General features: G+C 45.0%; 1 protein-coding gene across 1 annotated transcript in view; it reads right to left on the reverse strand.

The window, feature by feature from the left end:
• The window catches only part of LOC115207313 (calcium/calmodulin-dependent 3',5'-cyclic nucleotide phosphodiesterase 1B), a 28709-nt gene that overhangs the window by 5456 nt on the left and 10172 nt on the right, over positions 1 to 13081 (reverse strand). Inside the window, exons 2-8 of the mRNA XM_029774304.1 lie at positions 12384 to 12497; positions 4778 to 4960; positions 4132 to 4198; positions 3528 to 3644; positions 3025 to 3165; positions 1665 to 1765; positions 154 to 279 (exon numbers count right to left, since the gene is read on the reverse strand). Coding sequence (XP_029630164.1) covers positions 154 to 279; positions 1665 to 1765; positions 3025 to 3165; positions 3528 to 3644; positions 4132 to 4198; positions 4778 to 4960; positions 12384 to 12497 — 849 coding nt within the window. The remainder of the gene's footprint in view (positions 1 to 153; positions 280 to 1664; positions 1766 to 3024; positions 3166 to 3527; positions 3645 to 4131; positions 4199 to 4777; positions 4961 to 12383; positions 12498 to 13081) is intronic.

The raw sequence follows: 13081 nt of genomic DNA on the forward strand, positions 1-13081 counted from the left end.
GATTTGCCATAACAAAACAATTATCAACCTCTTTAAAACATTTCCATGAATTATAATCCACATAATAATTCTAATTTCCTGTTGCTGCGGGATTATTTTCCTGCTGTAATAAACTGTCTGAAACGTAAGATCCTACATCTGTATCGTTCTTACATCCACTCTTCCCTGGAGAGGTTCATGAAGATGTTGGACTGGTCGTCTTGGAGAAGACGGAACGCAGCACTGATGTGGTGGCTCTCCTGGACTGACCGGTCGTTGTAGATCATAGCAAAGTCTGACCTACAGTACACAAAACACACAGATGGAAAACATTCATGAAGTACTGGTTAGATAGCCTGGTCCGAGCCTTGTCCTGGTCTTGTCCTAGCTTGGTCCTGGTCTTGTCCTGGTCTTGTCCTAGCTTGGTCCTAGCCTGGTCCTGGTCTTGTCCTGGTCTTGTCCTAGCCTGGTTGTGGTCTTGTCCTAGCCTGGTCCTAGCCTGGTCCTGGTCTTGTCCTGGTCTTAGCCTGGTCCTGGTCTTGTCCTGGTCTTGTCCTAGCCTGGTCCTAGCCTGGTCCAGTTCTTGTCCTAGCCTGGTCCTAGCTTGGTCCTGGTCTTGTCCTGGTCTTGTCCTGTCCTGATCTTAGCATGGTCCTGGTCTTGTCCTAGTCCTAGCACGGTCCTGGTCCTGGTCTTGTCCTGGCCTGGTCCTAGCCTGGTCCTAGTACAACGATCTGTATGTGCTTTGGATAAATCATCTGACTGCTGTTGTCATGCCTTTAACCCTAAACCTACACATCTGGGACCAGGTGATAGTTTGTCCAGTGTCTGTGTCTGTCTTACAGAAACATGTTTAGCTTGACAATGACAGTGGGAGAATGTGGCTTAAGCACATACAAACCAGGCTAACAGTTAGGGACATCCAGCATCATTGGGTGTAGTAACTATCTAGTAATAAAGTGGTGTTCATGAGAGAGGAGGACCGAAAGATGTAAAGTAGTTAATCACTTCCTTGATCAAGCCCACTGTCTAAAGTAATTTGCATACGTGTTTATTAAGCAATTTAAAAAATTGATATGTCAGAGCTAAACATTGAGATTCCCTCAGGGCCAAATACTGCACTATTTGTATTTGTATTTATTTTATACGAGCATGCATTTTATAGGAGAACTGCATGCTCATAACTTCAAGCTATCTAGCTGATGGCAACAGGCCCTCATGTTTTGTTCCCAAAATAAAGAGTTCATCTGTGTGCCAGGATACAGAGTTCTTAGGTCCATCTGTGTCTCTATGTGGAAAATCTAATGCTAAAAATACTGCCTTCCCTCCATAAGATATGTTTGCTTAAGAAGGAGTATGCAGGAACTGTGAGCAGTTGAAAAGCTCTCTCTCTCTCTCTTGCTCTCTGTCTCACTCTCTTTTTCTCACACACTTTCTCTATTTCTCTCTCTCCCTCTCAAACTCTCCCTCTCCCTCTCATTTCCCACTCTTTAATACATTCGTAAACACATCAGTAATCTAATAGAAATCAGAGAATAAAAACTTGGCGTAGTCGGCAAGGATAACAATTGCATGGTTTTGTCTTACTTGGTGTTAATGTGGATTCAATTTCCCTCTCTCCCACTCACTCTGAAATCAAATGCATTTTTGAACACCTCAGTAATTCTTACTTTACTTGATCTTACTTTGTGTGAATGTGGAAGTTGTTGGTAGTTCCAGTGTGTTCGTAGTCATGGATGGCTGCAGCAAACAGTGACGCCAGGACCTCCAGTTCAGTCAACCAGTGCTGCACATGAGACCCACACAGATACCCTTGTTATAAACATCATATATACTCAGTGGCCATTTTATTAGGTAAATCACACCCTTCACAATTAAATAATTCTCCTACAGACATTGAGTCCCGTGGCCGTGGTTTGATATATAAAACAGACAGATAGGCATCGAGGCATTCAGGTACTCTTCGATTGAACGTTAGAATGGACCAAATGACCTAAGAAACTTTGAATGTGGTATGGTGGTCAGTGCCAGGCTCGCCACTTCCAGTATCTCAGAAACGGCCGGCCTCCTGGGCTTTTCACGCACCACAGTGTCTAGGGTTTACAGAGAATGGTGCGACAAACAAACATTCAGTGTAGTGGCAGTCCTGTGGGTGAAAACAGCTCGTTGATGAGAGGTTGAAGAAGAATAGTAAGAATCGTGCAAGCTAACAGGTGGGCTACAAACAGGCAAATAACGGTGCAGTACAACAGTGGTGTGCAGAACTGCATCTCGGAATGTGCAACTCGTCGGTCCTTGTCACGGATTGGCTATTGCAGCAGATGACCACACCGGAGTGGAAAAACAGGATTTAGCATAAGCAGCATGAGTCCATGGCCCCATCCTGCCTGGTGTCGAAGATACAGGCTGGTGGTGTAATGGTGTAATGGTTTAATGGTGTAATGGTGTAATGGTGTGGGGAATTGTTTTCCTTGCACACGTTAGGTCCTTTGATCAAATCAAATCACATTTTATTGGTCACATGCACATGGTTAGTAGATGTTAAATGCGAGTGTAGCGAAATGCTTGTAAAGAACCTGAAGCGAGGAGACCATCTCTGTCAGCGCCATCTTATATATGATACCAATTGAGCAACGTTTCTATGCCTCAAATAATTCAGGCTGTTCTGGAGGCTTGGGGGGGTCTGACCCGGTACTGGATGTATGGACCTATATAATTATTATACAGTAATCAGAGTTTGAGGCAAGACCAACACAGATACCCTTGTTATAAACATCTGCATTTCATATTTACAGTCAATTACATTGGCTTACAATAAATAAACAATTTACATTGGATTACAGTAAAAAAAACAAAAAAAACACATAAATTGGCTTCCTTCAAGTCCATCCACTACAGCTAGTGCCTTGAATTTCCCCCCCACCACATCACCTGACCTGGCAGGCCAACTATGGGCCTATAGACGGGTCAGGAAATGCCATTTCAAATACAACATTACAGGGATGATCTGTTGTAAACTGAGTGAAAAAAGGTGCTGTACTGTACCACTAGTCCTGTGCGAAGGAGCAGACAGTGTAGGGTTTGTGTGACGTCGGCTGCGTGAACACTGCTGTGGTACGGGTTGTTATGTTTACTGTAGCCTTTCTCCAGCTTCTCCAAGAAGGACATCAGAATGGAGATGGGGATCTGTAATGTGACACAATATAACATTGAGAGTTCACATGGAGATGGTCCATTGTGTTTGGTCCATTGTGTTTGGTCCATTGTGTTTGTGCATACTGTATCAACCTCTCAATGTAATCTGTGTCGGAATCTGCTCCCGAATTGTAAAACTTATGCAAAAAGATTTACCAATTTGAATAATTCCATTTAGCAAGGAAAATATGTGTGCTTACTTCAACAGAAAAGACCATGTGTATTTTTTTGGGGGGCAGCGAGAGAAGTTTGACTTGTTAAAAGGCAGAATTAAATCTGTACAGAAACTGAAAGAGTTAGTTATGGTAAACTAGTTTAATATAGTAAGGATGTGTAAAGTGATCGCTGGAGACCTTGAATCTGCTGTTGAGTTCGTATCGTGTGACCAGCTCTAAGAACAGGGTCTGTAGTACGTGGTCATGGCAGGCAGTGTTCAGGGCAAACACATCAAAGTTCCACCGGTCAATGTCCTAAAGAGGGAGAGGATCGACACGAACAGAGTCTGATCTCCTTATGTCCACATTGACTTTTTCAAGAATTAGAGACACAGTCTGATATATATAAAAAGGATAGAAACATTTTTATTTAACCTTTATTTAACCTTTATTTAACCTTTATTTAACCTTTATTTAACCTTTATTTAACCAGGCAAGTCAATTAAGAACGTTGTTTACAATGACCAAGAGGCAGAAAGGTCTCCTGCTGTGGGATAGCCATTTTACTACATCAAAATGTAGTAAGGTCATATTGTAGTAAGGGTTTTGTTTTCTTGTCCACATGACCTGATCAGAACAAACTAGTCACATGGTCAGGGAAACTCCTGGCTCTGATCCCTATGTGGTGCCTAATTGGCTTAGGGAAACTGACTAGTTAAATAAAGGTTAAATAAAAATGTTTTTTAAAAATGTGGTGCCCAATGAAAGACTTATAGAGTGATAATAGATAAGACGTTGTTACCCTGAGACAGTTAACTACCGCTGCAGGTTGGTCAGGCATGGCAGCTGTGTAAGCCCTTCTGAACATCCTGAAACAACAGCACATGGAATGTTCGGAAACTGGACAATCTCAGAAGTGAATCTGTCATTTCCTTGTTTTAATCGAATGTGGATCATGCATCCCACTGCTAACAAACCTAGATGCTAATGAACCTGGTTTTAACCGGATGTGGATCATGCATTCCCACTGCTAACGAACCTAGATGCTAATGAACCTAGTTTTAACCGGATGTGGATCATGCATTCCCACTGCTAACGAACCTAGATGCTAATGAACCTGGTTTTAACCGGATGTGGATCATGCATCCCACTGCTAACAAACCTAGATGCTAATGAACCTGGTTTTAACCGAATGTGGATCATGCATTCCACTGCTAACGAACCTAGATGCTAATGAACCTAGATGACCTCATCCTGACCCTGTGACGCACACTTTACAAACCCCATGCACAACATTATTTAGAAGGATTTTATATATTTTTTTACGTTTCATTTCTTTCTCAAATTAATGAGGAGGACCATCCTCCTCTACCTCAGTGGGCGAGCCTCCTTTACATGTATATTATAAATGAAAGTCCTCATTGAGGATAATAACGTTTTCCATCTACCTCTCAACGAATATCCCAGCCTGCACTGCATGGACGATGCTGCGGAACTTTGGTTTGTCGTCCGAGCGGCGGGCAGGGCGGCGGGCCCTTTGAGTGAAGGTTGAAGCCAGCCAATCAGTAACCTCCGTGGGCACGCCATCAGAGTGCAGCTTCTGGAGGTCATCCTCTGCATCCAGACCCTGTCTGAGAGGAGAGAGAGAACGAATCAGACCCTGTCTGAGAGGAGAGAGAGAACAAATCAGACTCTATCTGAGACGGGAGGGACAGATAGAGAACAAATCACACCCTGTCTGAGAGGAGAGAGAGAACAAATCACACCCTGTCTGAGAGGAGAGAGAGAACAAATCAGACCCTGTCTGAGAGGAGAGAGAGAGAACAAATCACACCCTGTCTGAGAGGAGAGAGAGTGAGAAAAAATCAGACCCTGTCTGAGAGGGGAGAGAGAACAAATCAGACCCTGTCTGAGAGAGACAGAGAGAGAACAAATCAGACCCTGTCTGAGAGGAGAGAGAGAACAAATCAGACCCTGTCTGAGAGGAGAGAGAGAGAGAACAAATCAGACCCTGTCTGAGAGGGGAGAGAGAGAACAAATCAGACCCTGTCTGAGAGGGGAGAGAGAGAACAAATCAGACCCTGTCTGAGAGGGGAGAGAGAGAACAAATCAGACCCTGTCTGAGAGGGGAGAGAGAACAAATCAGACCCTGTCTGAGAGGAGAGAGAGAACAAATCAGACCCTGTCTGAGAGGAGAGAGAGAGAACAAATCAAACCCTGTCTGAGAGGAGAGAACAAATCAGACCCTGTCTGAGAGGAGAGAGAGAGAACAAATCAGACCCTGTCTGAGAGGGGAGAGAGAGAACAAATCAGACCCTGTCTGAGAGAGACAGAGAAAGAACAAATCACACCCCGTCTGAGAGGGGAGAGAGAGAACAAATCAGACCCTGTCTGAGAGAGACAGAGAGAGAACAAATCACACCCTGTCTGAGAGAGACAGAGAGAGAACAAATCACACCCTGTCTGAGAGGGGAGAGAGAACAAATCAGACCCTGCCTGAGAGGAGAGAGAACAAATCAGACCTTGTCTGAGAGGGGAGAGAGAACAAATCACACCCTGTCTGAGAGGGGAGAGAGAACAAATCAGACCCTGTCTGAGAGGGGAGAGAACAAATCAGACCCTGTCTGAGAGGAGAGAGAACAAATCAGACCCTGTCTGAGAGGAGAGAGAACAAATCAGACCCTGTCTGAGAGGAGAGAGAACAAATCAGACCCTGTCTGAGAGGAGAGAGAACAAATCAGACCCTGTCTGAGAGGAGAGAGAACAAATCAGACCCTGTCTGAGAGGGGAGAGAACAAATCAGACCCTGTCTGAGAGGAGAGAGAACAAATCAGACCCTGTCTGAGACGGGAGAGAACAAATCAGACCCTGTCTGAGAGGAGAGAGAACAAATCAGACCCTGTCTGAGAGGAGAGAGAACAAATCAGACCCTGTCTGAGAGGGGAGAGAACAAATCAGACCCTGTCTGAGAGGGGAGAGAACAAATCAGACCCTGTCTGAGAGGAGAGAGAACAAATCAGACCCTGTCTGAGACGGGAGAGAACAAATCAGACCCTGTCTGAGACGGGAGAGAACAAATCAGACCCTGTCTGAGAGGGGAGAGAACAAATCAGACCCTGTCTGAGAGGAGAGAGAGAGAGAACAAATCAGACCCTGTCTGAGAGGAGAGAGAACAAATCAGACCCTGTCTGAGAGGGGAGAGAACAAATCAGACCCTGTCTGAGAGGGGAGAGAACAAATCAGACCCTGTCTGAGAGGAGAGAGAACAAATCAGACCCTGTCTGAGAGGAGAGAGAACAAATCAGACCCTGTCTGAGAGGGGAGAGAACAAATCAGACCCTGTCTGAGAGGAGAGAGAGAACAAATCAGACCCTGTCTGAGAGGAGAGAGAACAAATCAGACCCTGTCTGAGACGGGAGAGAACAAATCAGACCCTGTCTGAGAGGGGAGAGAGAACAAATCATACCCTGTCTGAGAGGGGAGAGAGAACAAATCAGACCCTGTCTGAGAGGAGAGAGAACAAATCAGACCCTGTCTGAGACGGGAGAGAACAAATCAGACCCTGTCTGAGAGGAGAGAGAGAGAACAAATCAGACCCTGTCTGAGAGGGGAGAGAACAAATCAGACCCTGTCTGAGACGGGAGAGAACAAATCAGACCCTGTCTGAGACGGGAGAGAACAAATCAGACCCTGTCTGAGAGGGGAGAGAACAAATCAGACCCTGTCTGAGACGGGAGAGAGAACAAATCAGACCCTGTCTGAGAGGAGAGAGAACAAATCAGACCCTGTCTGAGACGGGAGAGAACAAATCAGACCCTGTCTGAGAGGGGAGAGAACAAATCAGACCCCGTCTGAGAGGAGAGAGAACAAATCAGACCCTGTCTGAGAGGGGAGAGAACAAATCAGACCCTGTCTGAGAGGAGAGAGAACAAATCAGACCCTGTCTGAGACGGGAGAGAACAAATCAGACCCTGTCTGAGACGGGAGAGAACAAATCAGACCCTGTCTGAGACGGGAGAGAATAAATCAGACCCTGTCTGAGACGGGAGAGAACAAATCAGACCCTGTCTGAGACGGGAGAGAGAACAAATCAGACCCTGTCTGAGACGGGAGAGAACAAATCAGACCCTGTCTGAGACGGGAGAGAACAAATCAAACCCTGTCTGAGACGGGAGAGAACAAATCAGACCCTGTCTGAGACGGGAGAGAACAAATCAGACCCTGTCTGAGACGGGAGAGAACAAATCAGACCCTGTCTGAGAGGAGAGAGAGAACAAATCAGACCCTGTCTGAGAGGGGAGAGAACAAATCAGACCCTGTCTGAGACGGGAGAGAACAAATCAGACCCTGTCTGAGAGGAGAGAGAACAAATCAGACCCTGTCTGAGAGGGGAGAGAACAAATCAGACCCTGTCTGAGACGGGAGAGAACAAATCAGACCCTGTCTGAGACGGGAGAGAACAAATCAGACCCTGTCTGAGAGGGGAGAGAACAAATCAGACCCTGTCTGAGACGGGAGAGAGAACAAATCAGACCCTGTCTGAGAGGAGAGAGAACAAATCAGACCCTGTCTGAGAGGGGAGAGAACAAATCAGACCCTGTCTGAGAGGGGAGAGAACAAATCAGACCCCGTCTGAGAGGAGAGAGAACAAATCAGACCCTGTCTGAGAGGGGAGAGAACAAATCAGACCCTGTCTGAGAGGAGAGAGAGAACAAATCAGACCCTGTCTGAGAGGAGAGAGAACAAATCAGACCCTGTCTGAGACGGGAGAGAACAAATCAGACCCTGTCTGAGAGGGGAGAGAGAACAAATCATACCCTGTCTGAGAGGGGAGAGAGAACAAATCAGACCCTGTCTGAGAGGAGAGAGAACAAATCAGACCCTGTCTGAGACGGGAGAGAACAAATCAGACCCTGTCTGAGAGGAGAGAGAGAGAACAAATCAGACCCTGTCTGAGAGGGGAGAGAACAAATCAGACCCTGTCTGAGACGGGAGAGAACAAATCAGACCCTGTCTGAGACGGGAGAGAACAAATCAGACCCTGTCTGAGAGGGGAGAGAACAAATCAGACCCTGTCTGAGACGGGAGAGAGAACAAATCAGACCCTGTCTGAGAGGAGAGAGAACAAATCAGACCCTGTCTGAGAGGGGAGAGAACAAATCAGACCCTGTCTGAGAGGGGAGAGAACAAATCAGACCCCGTCTGAGAGGAGAGAGAACAAATCAGACCCTGTCTGAGAGGGGAGAGAACAAATCAGACCCTGTCTGAGAGGAGAGAGAACAAATCAGACCCTGTCTGAGACGGGAGAGAACAAATCAGACCCTGTCTGAGACGGGAGAGAACAAATCAGACCCTGTCTGAGACGGGAGAGAACAAATCAGACCCTGTCTGAGACGGGAGAGAACAAATCAGACCCTGTCTGAGACGGGAGAGAGAACAAATCAGACCCTGTCTGAGACGGGAGAGAACAAATCAGACCCTGTCTGAGACGGGAGAGAACAAATCAAACCCTGTCTGAGACGGGAGAGAACAAATCAGACCCTGTCTGAGACGGGAGAGAACAAATCAGACCCTGTCTGAGACGGGAGAGAACAAATCAGACCCTGTCTGAGAGGAGAGAGAGAACAAATCAGACCCTGTCTGAGAGGGGAGAGAACAAATCAGACCCTGTCTGAGAGGGGAGAGAACAAATCAGACCCTGTCTGAGAGGGGAGAGAACAAATCAGACCCTGTCTGAGAGGAGAGAGAACAAATCAGACCCTGTCTGAGAGGAGAGAGAACAAATCAGACCCTGTCTGAGAGGGGAGAGAACAAATCAGACCCTGTCTGAGAGGAGAGAGAGAACAAATCAGACCCTGTCTGAGAGGAGAGAGAGAACAAATCAGACCCTGTCTGAGACGGGAGAGAGAGAGAACAAATCAGACCCTGTCTGAGAGGGGAGAGAACAAATCAGACCCTGTCTGAGAGGAGAGAGAGAACAAATCAGACCCTGTCTGAGAGGAGAGAGAGAACAAATCAGACCCTGTCTGAGAGGAGAGAGAGAACAAATCAGACCCTGTCTGAGAGGGGAGAGAGAACAAATCACACCCTGTCTGAGAGGAGAGAGAGAACAAATCACACCCTGTCTGAGAGGAGAGAGAGAACAAATCAGACCCCGTCTGAGAGGAGAGAGAGAACAAATCACACCCTGTCTGAGAGGAGAGAGAGAACAAATCAGACCCTGTCTGAGAGGAGAGAGAACAAATCACACCCTGTCTGAGACGGGAGAGAACAAATCAGACCCTGTCTGAGAGGGGAGAGAACAAATCAGACCCTGTCTGAGAGGGGAGAGAACAAATCAGACCCTGTCTGAGACGGGAGAGAACAAATCAGACCCTGTCTGAGAGGAGAGAGAACAAATCAGACCCTGTCTGAGAGGGGAGAGAACAAATCAGACCCTGTCTGAGAGGAGAGAGAACAAATCAGACCCTGTCTGAGAGGAGAGAGAGAACAAATCAGACCCTGTCTGAGAGGAGAGAGAACAAATCAGACCCTGTCTGAGAGGAGAGAGAGAACAAATCAGACCCTGTCTGAGAGGAGAGAGAGAACAAATCAGACCCTGTCTGAGAGGGGAGAGAACAAATCAGACCCTGTCTGAGACGGGAGAGAACAAATCAGACCCTGTCTGAGAGGAGAGAGAGAGAACAAATCAGACCCTGTCTGAGAGGGGAGAGAGAACAAATCAGACCCCGTCTGAGACGGGAGAGAACAAATCAGACCCTGTCTGAGACGGGAGAGAACAAATCAGACCCTGTCTGAGAGGAGAGAGAACAAATCAGACCCTGTCTGAGAGGGGAGAGAACAAATCAGACCCTGTCTGAGAGGGGAGAGAACAAATCAGACCCCGTCTGAGACGGGATGGACAGGGACACCGTTCTCTTTTGTTTCTCTTCTTTCTAAGTGGCACAGCATTCATACTCTTCTTTCTAAGTGGCACAGCATTCATACTCTTCTTTCTAAGTGGCACAGCATTCATACTCTTCTTTCTAAGTGGCACAGCATTCATACTCTTTTTTCTAAGTGGCACAGCATTCATACTCTTCTTTCTAAGTGGCACAGCATTCATACTCTTCTTTCTAAGTGGCACAGCATTCATACTCTTTTTTCTAAGTGGCACAGCATTCATACTCTTCTTTCTAAGTGGCACAGCATTCATACTCTGTTGGATGAAAATTGTAAGTAGAAGGGAAACTTGTTTCGGCATCACATCTTTCATCAGTGTGCTTTGGGGTCATATGTTGGCCTTCGAACACCTTATGGCTTAGGGAAATACTAAATATAGACAAGTCTACACTTGTGTAAAAAAAAAACATGGGGCAGTAGATAGGCCTGTCAATATGCCTAATAATGTGAAGCATTGTGTTCAGAGTGAAAACAAGGATATGCTAATGTAGTTAGTGTGTGTGCACGTGTTTCTAGCCTCACGCAGGCAGTAGGGGGATTTTGCATTTTTTTTATTTAACTAAAACATTTTTCAGGGGAGCTCCTGAGTACAAACGTTTTCATAATCAAGAAAATGAACATTCCAAATAAAACAAGAAGAATAATAAAACTGACAAGGTACAATTACAATACTACAATTACAATACTACAATTACAATACTACAATTACAATACTACAATTACAATACTACAATTACAACACCACAATTACAACACAGGGTACAATTACAACACTACAATTACAACACAGGGTACAATTACAACACTACACTTACAATACTACAATTACAACACAGGGTACAATTACAACACCACAATTACAACACTGCAATTACAACACTACAATTACAACACCACAATTACAACACAGGGTACAATTACAACACTACACTTACAACACCACAATTACAACACAGGGTACAATTACAACACTACACTTACAATACTACAATTACAACACCACAATTACAACACAGGGTACAATTACAACACTACACTTACAATACTACAATTACAACACCACAATTACAACACAGGGTACAATTACAACACTACACTTACAATACTACAATTACAACACAGGGTACAATTACAACACTATAATTTCAACAAATAAACCATTACAATCAATGGAAACCACTGCAATCCTCAATTTAACACCAGAGTCGTAAATGGCACTAGCAGCACCAGGGAATCAAGATGCAAGGAATTTGGCAGGATATCCCAACAATGGGATGCACTAAATCTGTGGAGACCGCAAGGAACTCAAGAATCAAGCAACCTTGCGAGAGGGTTTGGTAGCTCATTCTTTTATAGTCAGCTAAGTTGGAAGTTTGTGTCGTAGAACTTACAGTATCATGCAGTATAATCACACAAAAGTTGCCATGTTCTGTTGCTACCATGTTGTTGTCGTGTTTGTTGCTACCATGTTGTTGTCGTGTTGTGTCGCTACCATGCTGTGTTGTCATGTTGTGTTGGTACCATGCTGTGTTGCTACCATGCTGTGGTGTCATGTTGTGTTACTACCATGTTGTTGTCATGTTGTGTTACTACCATGTTGTTGTCATGTTGTGTTACTACCATGTTGTTGTCATGTTGTGTTGCTACCATGTTGTTGTCATGTTGTGTTGCTACCATGTTGTTGTCATGTTGTGTTGCTGTCATGTTGTTGTCATGTTGTGTTTCTACCATGTTGTTGTCATGTTGTGTTGCTGTCATGTTGTTGTCATGTTGTGTTGCTACCATGTTGTTGTCATGTTGTGTTTCTACCATGTTGTTGTCATGTTGTGTTGCTACCATGTTGTTGTCATGTTGAGTTGCTGTCATGTTGTTGTCATGTGTTGCTGCCATGCTGTTGTTGTTGTCTTAGGTCTCTCTTTATGTAGTGTTGTGTTGTCTCTCTTGCTGTGATGTGTTTTGTCCTATATTTTCATAACATTTTTTATTTTTAATCCCAGGCCCCCGTCCCTTTTGGAAGGCCGTCATTGTAAATAAGAATGTGTTCTTCACTGCCTTGCCTAGTTAAATAAAGGTTAAATAAATGTACAAATGTAAAAAAAAGTTGTACTGTACCTGGTCCCATCAATGTAAACTGCCTCCAGTAAGGATGCTGTGTAGTCCAAGTTCTTCTTCAGATCTTCAAAGTTCACGTCTTTCTCCTCCAGTTGTTTGACCATACACCTCAGCCTGGAAAGAGAGTCCCACTTTGAACAAACAGCTTCCACAGTCTTCATAAGCACTTTATGCTATAGGCCATACGAAGGATTTTGGTCTCATGAATAATAAGCTTTTAGAGAATTTAAAATCTTGCACACTGCACTTGCTTAGTATCAGCCCTTCGTCAGAGTTTTTAAGCCTTAAAAGTTGTTTCATTTAAAGTAGGAGTGAAGTAAGTCATGTTGGTGATGAATAACCTTGGCTCCATGTCATAACACAACAGTATTATCAGGTACAAGATCTTCAGCAAGACAGCACTGTGGTCAAAACACAGTCAGGTGTGTAATGGCAGCAATTACTAAGCAATTTCCCCCATATTTATATGTTGTGCTTCAATGTTATGAGCTGGCAACTCAGCGCAGATGTCCAGTAACTGCTTTGGCAACAGGTTGAAATGTCTGTTGAAACTGGGCGAGAGGGAAAAAAGAGACAGAGAGACAGAGAGACAGAGAGACACACAGAGAGAGCCAGAGAGAGAGAGAGAGACAGAGAGAGAGAGAGAGAGAGACAGAGAGAGAGAGAGAGAGAGAGAGAGAGGGAAAGGGAAAAAGAGT

The sequence above is a fragment of the Salmo trutta genome, chromosome 14 (assembly GCF_901001165.1).
Source record: "Salmo trutta chromosome 14, fSalTru1.1, whole genome shotgun sequence".
Classification (NCBI taxonomy): domain Eukaryota; kingdom Metazoa; phylum Chordata; class Actinopteri; order Salmoniformes; family Salmonidae; genus Salmo; species Salmo trutta.